At 53.6% G+C, this 17106-nt stretch overlaps 1 protein-coding gene across 1 annotated transcript; it reads left to right on the forward strand.

Annotated features, from left to right (window-relative positions):
• Positions 1–279: 279 nt before the first annotated feature.
• EsH8_XIII_000001 (uncharacterized protein) lies at positions 280–16316 on the forward strand (the record flags this gene model as incomplete). The annotated part of the gene is made up of 6 exons (XM_083273713.1): positions 280–1394; positions 1473–4858; positions 4919–7434; positions 7561–8758; positions 8812–16071; positions 16152–16316. Coding segments are annotated over 6 exons (15640 nt in total), but the record flags the coding sequence as incomplete, so codon positions are not given.
• Between the last annotated feature and the right edge of the window lie 790 nt (positions 16317–17106).

Genomic DNA, 17106 nt, shown 5'->3' on the forward strand with positions numbered 1-17106 from the left:
AATAAAAATAAAAAAAAAAAAAAAAAAAAAAATAAAAAAAAAGAAATAAAAGAAAAATAAGGATTAGAAAGAAAGGAAAAAAATGAAAAAGAAAAAGATAATGAAAAAAAAAAAAATTGAAATAATAAATAAAAAGAAAAGAAAAATTAACAACCCTAACCCTAACCCTAACCCTAACCCTAACCCTAACCCTAACCCTAACCCTAACCCTAACCCTAACCCTAACCCTAACCCTAACCCTAACCCTAACCCTAACCCTAACCCTAAGTACGACGGCAGCCTGATCACGGAGACTCAGCTGCAGGGCCTTCTCGACCAAGTGGAACACATACTCGGGAAACTCTCCGTCGACGACTCTGAGCAAGATGTGACTAGCCTTCAGTCGCTGAATGCTCTCTCCCTTGAGAAACTCATGCAGTGGAATTCTCTAGCTCCGATGGTGAGTCCCGGAACATGTCTTCACCACTTATTCGAAGACATGGTAATGAAGCAACCCCTGCGTCCAGCCATCCGCGGCTGGGACGCTGACTTCACATACAAAGAGCTCGACGAAACAGCCAGGGATCTTTCGAGGAAGCTGGTGTCGATGGGTGTTGGCCCTCAAACTCTGGTACCTTTGGCGTTTGAGAAGTCATCCTGGGCAGTCGTCTCGATGATCGCTGTTCTGAAAGCCGGCGGAGCCTTCGTCCCCTTGGACGTCAATTGCCCTCTTAGCCGCAAGTCAGACATCTTAGATCAGACTGGCGCAACCATTGTGCTTTCTTCCGCGGAGGACGTGAATAAGTGGGACTCCTTCACGAACGTTCAGGTCTTGGCTGTCGACCAGCATGCCACCATAGGATACACTGGCGCAGAGATCCTCTCCGACGACGACAGTGCCGCCTTGAACACGGCTGAACCCGGTCCCAGCGACACCGCCTACCTCATCTTCACGTCCGGCAGCACAGGCAGACCCAAGGGCGTCGTCATTGAACACTCGATGGCCAGCGCCGGGGCATCTGGTCATGGATCCGTTCTCAAATTCGGCCCCGACACGCGCGCGTTACAATTCTCCTCTTACGCCTTTGACGCCTCCATCATGGAGATATTTGCTACGCTAACATACGGGGGCTGCGTATGCGTTCCTTCCGACGGCGATCGCACCCCTGACATCGTCACCGTTATGGAGCAGATGCGAGTCAACTGGGCGCTCTTCACTCCGTCTTTCCTCAAGACGATTAACCCAGGCGATGTGCCACACCTCAAGACCCTCGTAGTGGGAGGCGAGTCGTGCACTGATGAGTGTGTCGAGACCTGGGCGCCCAAGGTCGAGATGATCCAAGCTTACGGCCCCGCGGAAGCCACCGTCATCAGCGCTGCCATGACCATCGACCCCGGCTCAACGACAGCATACAGTAGGGCGTCCAACATTGGAAACCCGGTAGCTTGTCGCCTATGGGTCACTGATCCACATAATCATGATGTGTTATCAGCTATAGGGGCGATCGGCGAACTCGTCATCCAAGGCCCCATCGTCGCCCGCGGCTATATTGGCGAGCCGGAGAAAACAAGAGAAGCCTTCATCAATTCTCCGAATTGGTTGAGCGGTCTCTACGAGGGCGAGAGCGCGAGGATCTACAAAACTGGCGACCTCGTACGCCATAATCCCGATGGTTCCATCTGCTTTGTCGGACGTAAAGACCGGCAGGTCAAGGTCCGTGGTCAGCGGGTTGAGTTGGGGGAAATTGAGCACGTATTATCAACATGTGCTGGCTCACGACACAGCATGATTCTTTTCCCCAAGGCAGGAGAGTGCAAGGGAAAGCTGGTTGCAGTGATATCCGCTTCTCTCCTCGCTTCAACAAGCAACTCTCCAGAGGCGATACAACTTGCGAGTCTGAACGACGAATCCATCACCACTCAGGACTTGAAAACGATGCAGAGCCAAATTTCAGAACAGTTGCCGTCTTACATGATCCCCGAGGTCTGGGCAATGGTGGCAGATGTCCCCCTCACGCCCTCCATGAAGATCGATCGTCGTATCGTCACCCAATGGATCGAGGGTCTGAACAGGGAGACCTACACAAGAATCCTCAAGCAAGCCAAGACCGGAAAAGAAGATGTCGCGGCGAAGACCGCGGTTGAAGTATCGCTACAGAAAGTCTGGTCTCAAGTCCTTAACCTGCCCATCGAGATCGTTGGCACGCAAAACTCCTTCCTCTCACTTGGCGGGGACTCAATTACTGCAATGCAGGTCGTCACAAAGAGCAGAGCAGAAGGCATCTCGGTCAACATGCAGAACGTCCTCCGCAGTCGCACCCTTACCCAGCTCGCAGCCGGCGCCAAAGGGGCTTCGGTTGCGCCTCTTGTCGCCGCCATGATCGAGGACACGACCGAGCCTTTTGCCCTGTCGCCGATCCAATCTCTCTACTTTTCGCATATTGCCTCTCAGGGAACCCATCATTTCAACCAGAGCTTTTTGTTACGACTTGAGAATAGGACTTCCCCCAAGGAGTTGCGAAGAGCAGTCGATGCCATCGTATCTCGACACGCCATGCTTCGCTCGCGGTTCCAGCGACAGGCAAACGAGGCTTGGACTCAACGGATTGAAACTTTTACCTCAGCCTCCTACCGATTCCATTCCTACGAGGTGGCATCGAAGGATGAGATGGCAGCCATTGCCCGGGATACAACCACGGCTCTGTCAGTCGACGGTCCTGTCTTCGCTGCGGATGTGTTCTACGCTGGAAACAGCGACTACGTATTCCTTGTGGCACACCACCTTGTCATTGACCTTGTTTCTTGGAGAGTTATCCTTGCAAACCTGGAAGAGTTCCTGTCCGAGGGATCCATTGCCTCGGCCGAGTCCATCTCATTCCGAAGTTGGACCAATCTACAGGCCAGCTTTGGACGCGAGTCTGACGACATGTTGCCTCAAAAGGCACTTCCTTTTACCGTTCCCCAAATCGACTACAATTACTGGGGTATGGAAGACAAGGCGAACTCCTACGGTGATGTGACAAGCATTGGCTTCATGCTAGACGCGGCCACGACAACGTCTCTACTGGGCCCCTGTCACGACGCTCTTCGCACAGAACCCATTGACATCTTCTTGTCTTCAATCATGCACTCCTTCCGGCGAATATTCAAGGACCGCGATACCCCAGCCATCTTCAACGAGGGCCATGGAAGAGAGTCTTGGGATCCTGTTATCGACATTACAGAGACCGTTGGCTGGTTTACGACGATATATCCCATCTACGCCGACGTGTCTACGGATGATGTTGTAGACACCGTCCGACTCATCAAGGGTGTCCGCCGGTCTATACCACAAAACGGCTGGCCTTATTTTGCATCACGTTTCCTCAACGACAAGGGGCGCCAAGCATTTGGGCAACACGACCGCGTTGAGATGATGTTCAACTACGCGGGCTTGTACCAGCAGCTCGAGCGACAAGACACATTGCTCCACCGCGAAGTCTGGGACGAAGCGGACGACGTTCCCGAGATTAGCGACCAGACCAAGCGCATCTCGCTCTTTGAAATAGGTGCCAGCATTGAGAACGGTCGGGCCAGGATGACCTTTGTCTTCAATCGTAACATGCGACATATCGACAAGATCGAAGCCTGGGTGAAGGAGTGCGAGGTGGTGCTTCGCGATTCTGTTCACGGCATTGAGATGATGGAGCCTGAGTTCACGCAAACTGATGTTCCGCTTCTCGATCTTACGTTGGAAGAACTCCGAACTTTCAACCGGGAGACTGTGCCATCCATTGGATCATTCGCCGACATTGAAGACGCGTACCCCTTGTCGCCGATGCAGCACGGCATCGTCATGAGCCAAGCCAAAAATGCCACCAACTATAAGTGTCACTTCTCGTGGAAGGTTACCACGTCGCATAATAACGGCATTGTCGACTCGGAACGTCTGGAGGCTGCCTGGAGACAGGTCGTTGGACGTCACTCCACGCTGAGAACCGTCTTTGTCAAGTCCGCAAGCACCAAGCGACTTACTGACCAGATCGTTTTGAGCAACTATCTTCCCTCTGTTGCACAGATTCTCGTCAACGATGAAGCCGAGGCTTTCGAATGCTGCGAGAAGGGAACTGGAGAGACCGCAGATTCGCTGCACCAGCTAACAATCTGCACCACCAAAGACCAGAAGGCTTTCATCCGACTTGACATCGATCACGGACTCATCGACGGAGGATCCCTTGGTCCACTTCTCAGTGACTTTGTCAAAGCTTACGACGGCGCTCTTCTCGAGGGCACGGGGCCCCAGTACAGAGATTACGTCGACTACATCCAGAGAAGGCCCATGGAAAATTCCATCTTGCACTGGAAGCAATACCTATCAGGTGCCGAGCCGTGCAGTCTGCCGAACCTGTCAGACATTGGCAGCTCTGAGAATAGCCTTGTCACCATCGACGTCGACTTTCAAATCCCCGTAAAGTCCATCATCGACTTCTGCACCGCCCACGAAGTCACAATTTCCAACTTCTTCCAGGTCGCATGGGCCCTACTCCTTCGTACCTACACTGGCACCGAGGATATCCTTTTTGGCTACCTCACCTCAGGCCGCGAGACGCCGGTGGAGGGCATCGAAGACGCCATCGGTCTTTTTGCCAACATGATGGTGTGTCGCTTCCGCGTTCAGGGCGAGGTCCCCTTACTCGAACTGCTTCAAGAAGCCCAGCGGGGTTTCCTCCAGAATTTGGATCACCAGTACTGCTCTCTTGCGCATGTGCAGCATGATCTAGGTATGGCTGGAAAGTCTCTGTTCAATACGGGTATCTCATTCCAGAGACTCCCGTGCGCGTCGGGTGAGGGATCTTCAAGCCTCAACTTTGAACACCTTAGCGGGCAGGACTCAACAGAGGTAAGTCACACCCCCGAGCCCCATTGTCCTGCTTTTACATATGGCTGACCCTCTTGACAGTACGATCTTATTGTCAACGTGGCCGCCAACAACGACACTGTAGGCGCAGCTCTCTCCTTCTGGACCGCGCAGGTCTCAGAAAGCAACGGAGCACACATTGCGTCCTGTTTCGCGCAAATCGTCTCCGAGATCGTGGCCAATGTCTCCGGAACTGTTGCAACTCTGGATCCTCTGAGTTCCCACGACATCAACACGATCTATGAAACCCTCGCTCTGGAGCCAATCGCCGACGATGCGTGCGTCCACGAGCTCTTCACGCTGGCAGCTTCTCGGCAGCCCAGCAAGATTGCCATTGACTCTTGGGATGGATCGATATCCTATGGCACTCTGGATCACAATTCGAGTCAGTTGGCGGCATACCTGCGACTTGCCGGCGTCGGGCCCGAAGACATAATCCCGATCTGCTTTGAAAAGTCAATTTGGGCGGTTGTCGCCATGTTGGCTGTCATGAAAGCCGGGGCTGCTTGGACTCCCATCGATCACTCTCACCCGAAAGCGAGACATGAGGAGATTCTTGGCCAGGTTGACGCTCGCTATGTGTTGACTTCCGCAAACCGCAGCGACCTCTGGGATGGGTTCCCAAATGTCCGCGCCATTGTTGTCGAATCTGCAACTTTCTCAAGCCTGCCTACCTCTACAGATTCTACTGCACTCATCAAAAGCCCGTCGAGGCTCCGCAACGCTGCCTATGTCCTTTTCACCTCGGGGTCAACGGGAACGCCCAAGGGCGTCATCATCGAAAATGTCTCCTTCACAACCAGCATCCTCGAGCAAGGTCGTGTTCTGCAGATGAACTGTGACACACGCACACTCCAGTTCACCTCGTACACTTTTGATCCCAGTCTCGTCGAGATCTTCTCCACCTTGCTGTGTGGGGGCTGTGTCTGTACCCCCACCGAGTCCGCTCGTATGGGCGACATCACGAACATTATCAACGACATGAAGATCACATGGACATCTCTAACACCCTCTTTCCTACGCACCATCAATCCGGATGCCGTACCGACCCTTAAGTCTGTCATTGTTGGTGGCGAAAGAATGCCATCTGATGTCTTTAAGTCCTGGAGAGAAGGCGATAGACAGCTTATACAAGTATATGGACCTACCGAAGCAACCATCACTTGTATGGTGAGCTACGTTCCCGCCTCGGGACCGGCACACCCAGCAAACATCGGAAGGGCCCTGGCATCTCGGGCCTGGGTTGTCAACGCCGTCGACCACAACATGCTTCTTCCTGTAGGAGCCGTCGGTGAGCTCCTAATCGAGGGGCCGATACTGGCACGTGGCTACCTAGGTGATGTCAGTAAGACCTCTTCCGTCTTTATTGAGGATCCGGTCTGGGCCAAGAAACACTTTTCGCATCTTGAATCCACTGGAGCTAGCCCGCGACGATTCTACAAGACTGGCGATCTTGTTCGTCTCAGTCCTAGCGGCGAGGTTCTGTTCCTGGGGAGAAAGGGAACTCAGGTCAAGATTCGAGGTCAGAGAGTAGAACTGGGTGAGATCGAGAACTCTGCCAAGATCCATCTCGCTACTTCCCACGTCGTTGTCGAGGTCGTCGCTCATCCCATCAACAACAATGAAGCACTTGCAATCTTCATACTGCAGAGCGACGAGAATAACACCGCACACGAGGATAACGAAGCCAACTTGGCAGTCTCGACTTCGGAGCATATCATTACCCATGTCACAGACAACATGAGAGGCAAACTAGTCGAGTTGGAACAACACCTCTCGCAGTCCCTGCCATCATACATGGTCCCGTCACTCTTTGTCCCTGTCGATTGCTTCCCAATGACCGTCTCCGGCAAGACAGATCGCAAACGCCTCCGAGAGATGCCAATGTCGGAAAACCACCTCCTGCTCGCCTTACGGGACGGTGGTGTCGTCCAAAAGAGACCCCTCGCCGGGACGGAGCTACTCCTCCGCGCTCTCTGGACACATGCCCTCAACATCCCTCAGGAGAGAATCTTCGCCGACGACAATTTCTTCCGTCTTGGTGGTGATTCCATCAATGCTATCAAACTAGTCGGAGCTGCAAGAGAAGCTGGCTTCGCGCTCGAGGTCTTCCACATCTTCCAGAACCCGACGCTGGCCAAGATGGCGGTTGTACTTGTGGGCACCCAACGTGCAACCAAGCAGGAGCTAATACCATTCTCCATGGTTGATGATGAATCTTCCCTCGTACAGGATGCTGTCTCAGAATGCAGAATTGGTGCAGACAACATTGAAGATATCTTCCCTGCGACGCCGCTGCAGGAGGGCATTATGGCTTTGTCCGCCCGACAATCGGGAGCCTACTTCCTCCAGATGGTCTTTAGGGTGCCAGACACGGTGGAGTCGGAGCGACTCATCGACGCCTGGAACAGTATTACCGCCGCCACGGATATATTACGAACACGAATGATAATATCAGGCTCAAAAACCTACCAAGTGGTGACCAGGAGTCCAGCCGACTGGACTCACGGTACCAACCTCTCAAACTATCTCAACGCCGACAGCACCAACTTGCCAGGGTACGGCGGGCGACTCTGCTGATTTGCTCTGATTAAGCAGTCATTGACCGATCGCTACTTTGTCATGAGTGTGCATCACGCGCTGTATGACGGATGGTCGATGGGGCTGCTCTTTGCCCAAGTCAGCGCAGCATACCACGGCAAACCCATTGTAGTGCAGACCCCCTACAAGTCCTTCATTCACTACCTTCATCAAGGTACCATAACGGCCGATGCATCAAAGAAGTTCTGGGAGACTTCCGTTGCGGGCATTTCATGCCCGACCTTCCCTCAACTTCCTTCAGCCACCTATCAGCCTCTGGCAAGCTCAACAGCTCATCACACCACGTTCATTGGAGGAGCAGACGCAAGGAGTTCCGCCGTCGTCATATCCACTTCAATTCGTGCCGCATGGGCTAAGGTAGTTTCCAAGTATACCTACTCGGATGAGGCAGTCTTTGGTGTCACCTTGTCCGGAAGAGACGCTCCAGTCGATGGAATATCCGGTATTATCGGGCCAACCATTACAACAGTTCCCTTCCGAGTCAAGATGGTGTCGGGCTCAACTGTTGGTGATTACCTGGAGTCAGTACAGAAGCATTCGGACGATATGTCGCAACACATCCACTTTGGCATCCAGAACATCAAAAAGTTAGGTCCTGACGGGACCTCGAGCTGCGACTTCCAGACCCTTCTCGTCATCCAATTTGATCAGCAGATCGAAAAGGAGTTTGAGGAGCTGCTGGAGCCCATGGAAGCTGACAACTCCAAATTTGAGACTTTCGCCTTGACGATTGAGTTCAGAGTTACTGACAACAGCGTTGCGGCTGAAGCTCGATTCGATCCCGAAGTCATCAAGCCGGAGCAGATGCAGAGAATGCTCCAACAGTTTGGACATGTTCTCAGGCAGCTGGTACAATCTGACCCGGCGCAGTCGATCAAAAAAATTGGTCTTCTAAGCCCGGAGGATTGTAAGAAACTGACATCCTGGCACCGCGAACCAGAGACTTGGCCGAGTTTACCATCCTCCATGCATGACGCCTTCCAGCAACAGGTCATCTTCGCCCCCTCGGCTCCTGCGATCAGTTCGTGGGATGGCGACTTCACCTATGAGGAACTTGACAACTGCTCATCGATCCTGGCTACACAGCTTCGCCACCTGGGTGTTGGCTCCGATACCATTGTCCCTGTGTGCTTTGAAAAGTCTGCTTGGGCTATCGTCTCCATGATGGGTATCCTGAAGGCCGGTGCTGCTTTTGTGCCTCTCGACGCCGCACATCCCCGCGCTCGCCTTCTTGAGATTATTGGGCAAGTCGGCGCTCAATTGATTCTCACGGCTGAAGATGTAAGGCACCCTCTAGCAATCACAAGTGATTTTCTCCTAACAAGATTTAATAGTTGCTGTCGAAATGGGACTTTGAGGATGCCATAGTCTTGAAGTTCCTGACCGTGAATCGAGCTACCATCGACGCGATGGCTTCTGCCGATCTAGAAGAGTCAGTTGTGCCAGTCATACCCCCGAAGGCCAAGGCATACATCCTCTTCACGTCCGGATCGACCGGCAAACCAAAGGGCGTCATCATGGAACATGGTGCCCTCCTCTCATCTCTCTCGACCAACGGCAAGGCTATGAAGATGTCCCGCCAAACCCGCACTATCCAATTCGCCTCGTACACATTTGACGCCTGTATCATGGAGATTTTTGGCGCCCTCTACTATGGCGGCTGTATTTGTGTACCTTCCGAGAATGCTAGAATGGGTAACCTCGCACAGACAATGACCGACCTCCGCGCCAATTGGGCTTTCTTCACCCCCTCCTTTGTCAGGCTTCTCAAACCCAAGGACGTGCCGACGCTCGAGACGCTGGTCCTGGGAGGCGAGGCCGTCACTCAAGAAGCTCTGAGCACGTGGGCAGGCCACGTCTCGCTCTTTGGCGGCTACGGGCCAACTGAAACCTGCATCTTCTGCTGCGTGGAAGAGCTGACACCGACGACGGATCCAACAAGTCTCGGTGTCTCTGTCAGCGAGCGTGTCTGGGTCGCTGACGCTGCTGACCACGACCAGCTCGTTCCCATCGGGGCGATTGGCGAGCTCTTGGTCCAAGGTCCTACGCTCTCGAGTGGTTACCTCAAGAACCCGGATAAGACTGCCGAGGTCTTTATCGAGAGCCCGGTTTGGCTTGCGTCTTTCTCTAGCGACTTGCTCCCGCGCATGTACAAGACTGGTGACCTTGTTCGGTATACCACTGGGGGCAAATTGCAGTACCTGGGACGTAAGGACACCCAAGTCAAGGTTCGCGGTCAGCGTATCGAGCTAGGTGAGATCGAGCATCAAGCGACGTCTCTCACCGGCGGCATCAACGTTGTCGCCGACGTTGTGAAGCATCCCAACCGCTCCACCGCCCCTAGTGTTGCGCTCTTCTTGGTCCTAGATCCAGAGTCCCAGTCCGAAGCCATATTGATGCCGCCATCAGAAGAGTCTCAATCACAACTCAAAAGGCTCCAAGCTGCCCTCTTAAAGGTTCTTCCTTCTTATATGGTTCCGACGCTATTCATCCCAATCAACCGGATGCCTTTCACAACAGCTGGAAAGACAGATCGATTGAGCTTGCGCCGCTTGATCGCTGAGGTTACAGAAGAAGAATTCCTCTTGTATTCTCTCGGAGACGAATCGGCCAAGCTTGCAACGTCAACTCCTATGGAAGCTACGCTCGCTCGTCTTTGGGCTGTCGTTCTCAAGACCAACGTCGCCAGCATAGGTGCCGACCATAGCTTCTTCAGGATTGGTGGTGACTCCATTCTGGCAATCGAGCTGTCGTCACTGGCGAGAGGTGAAGGTCTTTCCGTGGAAGTGCCGACCGTGTTCCAACATCCAGTTCTCAGCGAACTTGCACTCCATGTGGAACGTATCGATGGAGATCCGGCATCCCTTCCATCCAAAATCGAGCCGTTTTCTCTCACTGATGGATCTCATGCCGTCATTGAGCAAGCTGCAAACGCCTGTGGCGTTGATAAACACCACATCGAGGATGTCTACCCCTGCACTGCTCTCCAAGAAGGACTCATGGCACTTTCGATCAAGACTCCAGGATCCTACGTTCTTCACAACAGCTTTGCATTACCAGAAGACATTGACCTCCATCGTCTAGAAGCAGCGTGGAGAGCGACGCACGAACAAATGCCCATTCTGAGAACGAGGATCTTCCAGACTGAAGAACAGGGAGTCTTGCAGGTCGTCATCGCTGGCGGATTCCACTGGACCACAGTCTTAGACAAAGATGTTTCTGACTTTGTCAGCCAGGATCGTCAGCGAGCTGTCCGGTATGGTGATACGCTTTGTCGCCTGACGGTCTTGTGCCACCCTGACGGGCACAAGTCCCTCATCTGGAACATTCACCACGCACTTTACGACGGATGGTGTCTACCTCTGATTCTGACAAACATGGAAGCGCATTACCAGGGTCTCGAGTCACCGACGCCAATACCGTTCAACCACTTCATCAAATACCTGACGACTAATGACACGGAGGCATCTGAAACTTTCTGGGCATCGACATTTGATGGATTCGCAGGCCCCTCATTCCCTGCGCTACCCAGTGCTACATACAGCCCCAGGGCAGATGACATCGTTGACCGCCATATCGAGTTCCAGCAAAGTCGCCTGCAAAGCGACATCACCGACTCGACCTTCATCCGTGCCGCATTGGGTATCGTTATTGCCCGGCATACAAACTCTCGCGAGTCGGCCTTTGGTATCACGCTGACAGGTCGTAATGCGCCTATTTCAGGCATACTCACTTTGCCTGGCCCGACCATCACAACTATACCGTTCAAAGCTGCCTGGGAGCAAGACACCAACGTCTCTGCTTTCCTTCATTCAGTCCAGAGCCAAGCAACCGACATGATTCCCTGCGAGCAGCTCGGTCTCCAACGCATTCGTCGCCTGACTACCCACTGTCGAGCGGCATGCGACTTCCAAACACTGCTCGTGATTCAACCCGTGGGTCAAGAGGAGCGGGTCTCTGGGGGCAGCATAATGGGTAAAATGAGCGTTTTGACAGACTCTAAGGAGTTCCAGACTTACGGGTTGACAATCGAATGCATACTCGGGAGCGAGGGGATGATTATGCATGCCCAATACGACTCAGCAATGCTGAGTCGCACAGAGGTCCAGCGTTTGATGGAGCAGATTGACCAAGTCATCAACCAGCTACAGACACAGGTACTTACGGATCAACTTGTTGAAGACATCACTGTCATTACGCCCGGCGAGGTGGAACAACTAGTCCGGTGGAACGGTCCCATGCCTGCTGCCGTCGACCAATGCCTGCACCAGACTTTCGCCACGCAGGCAAAGATTCGGCCGCTTGCCCCGGCAGTCAATGGGTTCGACGGGGACTTTACATATGCCGAGCTAGACCACCTCTCCAGCGTTCTTGCACACCGACTCCAGCTCAAGGGCGTTGGAAGTGGTCAATTTGTCCCATTCTGCTTCCACAAGTCGGCGTGGATGCCCGTGGCCGCCATGGCCATCCTGAAAGCCGGCGCCGCGTGCGTGGCAATCGACCCGACTCACCCCATCGGCCGTCTACAGACCATCATCGGAGAAGTCAAAGCGACCATGGTCCTGACTTCCGCCGGAGAAAAGGACATCTTCCGCGGCATCTTTGAAGACGACATGATTGTCACGCCGGAACTTCTCTCCGCCGACATGTCAAACCAGCCCACGCCAACCCTCAGTCCCGTGAACCCAGAAGACCCAGCCTTTGTAGTCTTTACCTCTGGCTCAACCGGGAAACCAAAGGGCATCATCCTCTCACATCGCTCCATCAGCACCAGCTCCGCCGCCCACGGCCAGATCCTCGGTATCGGCCCAGGTTCCCGTGTCCTCCAATTCTCCGCCTACACCTTTGACATCAGTATCCAAGACGTCTTCACAACCCTCGCCCGCGGCGGCTGTGTCTGCGTCATTTCTTACTCGGACAGGGTCAACAATCTCGCTGGCGCCATCAATTCTCTCAGCGTCAACTTCGCCGGCCTGACACCCACCGTCGCTTCATTGCTCTACCCGGGTGACGTGCCTACGCTGCGAACTCTCGCGCTCGCGGGCGAGGCCTTGACGAAGTCCAACATTGAGACGTGGCACGCAGAGGTCGATCTGCACAATTGCTATGGTCCTGCTGAGACTGCAATCTACTGCTCTAGCAACGGCCCTCTCAAAGGCAGCGACGCCCATGGCACCATTGGTCGACCCTTGGCGAGTCGACTTTGGGTGGTCGAGGCAGACGATCACAACAAACTCGTACCAATCGGGTGTGCCGGAGAACTGCTCGTGGAAGGTCCTCAGGTCGGGAAGGGATACTTGAACGAGCCCGAAAAGACTGCCGCGGCATTCATCGAAAATCCGGCCTGGGCACAGCCCGAAGATGGCTCTGCACGCCGAATGTACAAGACTGGCGACATTGTCTTCCAAAATAAGGACGGAACGTTCGTGTTCGTCAGTCGAAAGGACAGCCAGGTCAAGATTCGCGGTCAGCGTGTGGAGATTGACGAGATCGTTTCTGTTTTGCTCAACGAGTCCGGTGTTGAGCAAGCCGCCGTTGTCATCCCCAAGACTGGTTTTTGCAACAAGTCTCTCGTGGCGATCGTTTGCCCCTCACAGTCCATGGCCGTCGAATCGGAAACAGACATGCTGGAGATGTCGCAAGATTTCGACGCTGCTAGAACCCTGGTCTCACAGCTGCGCAAGCGGGCATCGGACAGCCTCCCTTCGTACATGGTTCCAGAGGCTTGGCTCGTTGTAAATGACATACCCAAGACGACATCTATGAAGGTCGACCGCAAGCGCATCAGCCAGTTCATGGAAGAGGTGGACGAGGAAACATACCGCAAGATGATGGATCTTGCTGTCGACGACTTGTCTGAATTCCGCCCGCCCGTCACTTCCATGGAAATCGCCCTCCATGATATCCTCCAGAAAGTGCTCAACACGACCCCCGACCTCATCGACATGAGTCGGTCCTTCTTAGCATCCGGCGGTGATTCCATAACAGCAATGCAGACCGTCTCCAGCGCCCGAGGCCGTGACCTCATCCTCAGAGTGGAAGACATCCTCCTTGCAAAGGACCTCTCCGAGCTAGCTCTCACAATGACTATGATTCTGCCGCAGGACGGCATCATCGACTCGCAAGAGCGCCCCGACGCATCATTCCTGCTGTCCCCAACGCAGGAGCTCTTCTTCAGCAACACACTGAAAGACGACATCCGCTTCAACGAAAACGTCCTCCGTCTGGGTATAGACGTACCCGAAAGCGACCTCCGCGACGTCCTGGACGCCCTTGTTCGCCATCAACCTATGCTCCGTGCTCGCTTCGATCACGAGAGCGATCCGCGCACGCAGCGTATCACGACAAACGTGGAGGGATCCTACCGCTACAGTGTCCACTCCATCTCCTCGCCCTCTGAGATGGAGGCCATTATCACGACGACGCGCTCCTGTTTGAGTTCATCTCTCGGCCCGCTATTTGCCGCAGATCTCATCGACATTGGCAACGACGGCCGCTACGTCTTCATGACTGCCCACTTCCTCGTCATGGACTCCTCCTCGTGGTCCATCGTCCTGGACGAGATTAAACACTTTTTGCAATTCAAACGTCTCAGGAACCAGGATGCGCCGCTGCCCTATGAGCACTGGTGCCGTTCGCTATCGATTGAGCAACAGGATCCCCAGGACGTGAGACCGACCGGCGATCTATCCTATTGGGGCGTCAGTGAGAATCAGGACGTTTTTGACCCGCAACTTCACACCGGGTTCTCCGTGGACGCCGAACGGACGGAAGTCCTCCGATTCATTAGCAAAAAGATGACGGGAGTCGATCCAACTGTCGTCTTCCTGACGGCCATCACCTACGCCTTCCGCACGACCTTTGCCGACCGCGCTCCCCCCTCCCTCTGGCTCCACATCGACGCTCGAAACGACGTGGACGTGCTACAGGACTTCTCCAACACGGTTGGCTCCTTCACCGACTGGTGTAACCTCGATATCGTCCTCGCTGGTGCAGGTGACGCGATCGACGCGCTCGCCTCCACCAAGCAAGCGCGCCTGGAGCAGAGAAGTCGCACGGTGAATCGGGGCTTCGCGAGCCAGTTACCTTTCGAGATCACATTTACATGCGATGATGTTCGGACTATCAGTCACCGCGGGCAAGCCCATGACATCTTGCAAAAGGTCCCGGACAACCAGTTGTCGATGGTTAGTCTCGCGGAGAGCGCTCGCCTGCCAGGCCTCATCAACATCTCCGCAACGTTGGGCGAAAGCGATGGAGCGAAACTAGACTTTGCGTTCCCTGGCAGTATGTCGCGCACCAGCAAGTTCAACGACTGGGTATCTGCAACCGAAGCCGCTCTTTTACAACTTATTGATCATCTAGAGAATCTTCAGCCACAGATAGGCTCGAACCAGGGCTACCCCGTTTGCCATGGCCACAGCGCGCAACAGATGATCTCTACCGGCTCCAGCAGCCCAATCGATGTGGAGGATATTTACCCATGCTCGCCCCTTCAGCAAGATATGCTCCTGTCAGAGGAGAAGCAGAGAGGATACTACAACGCCCACTTCATCTTCAAGATTGGCGATTCCGAACGTGTCCCTATCGACACAACCAAGCTCGAGCACGCCTGGCACCAAGTTGTCGATCGCCACCGCATTCTCCGCACAGTCTTCTTCAAGGACTCTTCCCGCGGTGACCTCTTCACCCAGGTCGTCTTGAAAACCATACCCTCCACCGCGTCCACAATCACCATTCCTCAAGGCAAGGACGCCGAAGAACATTTGGCATCGCTCCCACGCGTCGACGCACGAGGCTTCCGCCCCTCGCACAAGTTCACCCTCTGTGCCACAGACGACGGCAAGACCTTGGCATCTCTCCATATTAATCATACCATCATGGATGGTCCCACAATATCAACCATCATCGCCGACCTCTCGCACGCATACCACGGCCTTGGTCCCTCAAGTCCCCTCCCCGTCTACAGGGACTTCATCTCCCACGTCCAACACAGCCCCCTCACCCTCTCTCTCAAATATTGGCGAAACTACCTCACCAACGCCCCCAACCCGGCCACTTCATCGCCCTTCACAAACCCAAAGTGCGCTGCCCGCTCCGGCAAACCACAAACCGTCTCCCTCCCAGTCACACAGATCGTGGACCTCGAGACACTCGCCAGAAACGCAAAAACCACCCTGGCCTCCGTCTTCCGCGCCGCCTGGGCTCTGCTTCTGCACCAGTACACCGGCAGCGACGTTGTCGTCTTTGGTTACGTCACCGCCGGCCGCCAGGTCCCGGTCGCGGGCGCGGATCATATGGCCGGTCCGCTGCTGAACATGCTCCCCTGCCGGACCAGCCTCGACGCGGCCTCCGCCTCTGCGGTGCCGGATCTCCTGCGAGGCGTGCACGAGGATTACCTGGACAGCATGGCCCACGGGCTCGTGTCCCCCGCGCAAATCGGGCGCTCGCTCGCTCGCGCGCCGCCGCTGTTCAACACACTGTTGAACTTTAGGAGACATGGAACTTCTACGAAGGAGGGTGTCGAGTCTGTCGGTTTGACTGCTGAGCCTGATCTTTCTTATGAGATGGTTTACTCCCGTGACCCTATGGAGGTAAGTACCAAGGAACCCCCTTTAGTGACGATCAGTCAGTCAGTCTTTGGGAACAGACAGAAAGCTAACTTTGTTTACAGTTTGATATTGTTGTCGCTATTGATGACAAGGGTAGGGAAACGGTAGCTTCCATTAGCTACTGGGATCAGAGTATGACGAGAGCGGATGCTGAGAGGGTGGCGGAGGATTACCATCTCTCCTTGTCGCGAATTGTTTCTTCCATGGGGATTTCTTCATTAGCATAGTAGATTGAGATAAATATTCTCAGTCTGTGGTTTCCTTTTTTCCCTTTTTATCTAGGAGACTCTATATATTATATTACACGTAAACGCTTCAACCTGCCGCAGGACTAGTTGCTATTAGTAACTTGAACCAGACAGCCTAATAATAGCTAAGTACTCCTAATAGCTAAGTGCTTAATAGCTAAGTACTTAATAGCTAAGTACTACTAATAGCTGATAGCTTAATTCTTTTAGTTACTATTAGCAACTTAAACTAGACAGCCTAGTAATAGCTAAGTACTTATATGTTACGACCCAAGAAGTTACCCAACATAACGCCCCACCTAGCGGTAAGGACGCAGGCGGCACAAGCCTTTATATACGTAAGAACATAGGGATCAGGCTCAGCCTAATCGGTAACGGAAGAACTACAAGAAGTCACGTGATGATAAGAAGGACTAACAAACGATAAGCGGTCCTATAGGGTAGGACCGACGGACGGAAAGCGGTCCAACATTAGGACCAACTTCTAGGCGTCAGTCCTAGGCACACCGCAAGGATTACAAAAGAGTATAAGACTCTGTCACGAGAGATATAAGGCGTTAATTGCTGCCCGCAATTAACGGCGTCGTTTTTGTGACAGACTCTATAACTAAAATTAGATAGATTACTTCCCTTAGCTCTTTAGCAATCAACTCTATAATTTATCTCTAAATGACTTTCTCTATCCTATATTAGTAAACCACTACTGACCCCCTGTTACGGTCAGGTATCCGACAGTGGTGTTTTCTACTAACAGGCGTTGCGGTAGATA

The sequence above is a fragment of the Colletotrichum jinshuiense genome, chromosome 13 (assembly GCF_051148585.1).
Source record: "Colletotrichum jinshuiense chromosome 13, complete sequence".
In the NCBI taxonomy this organism is placed as follows: domain Eukaryota; kingdom Fungi; phylum Ascomycota; class Sordariomycetes; order Glomerellales; family Glomerellaceae; genus Colletotrichum; species Colletotrichum jinshuiense.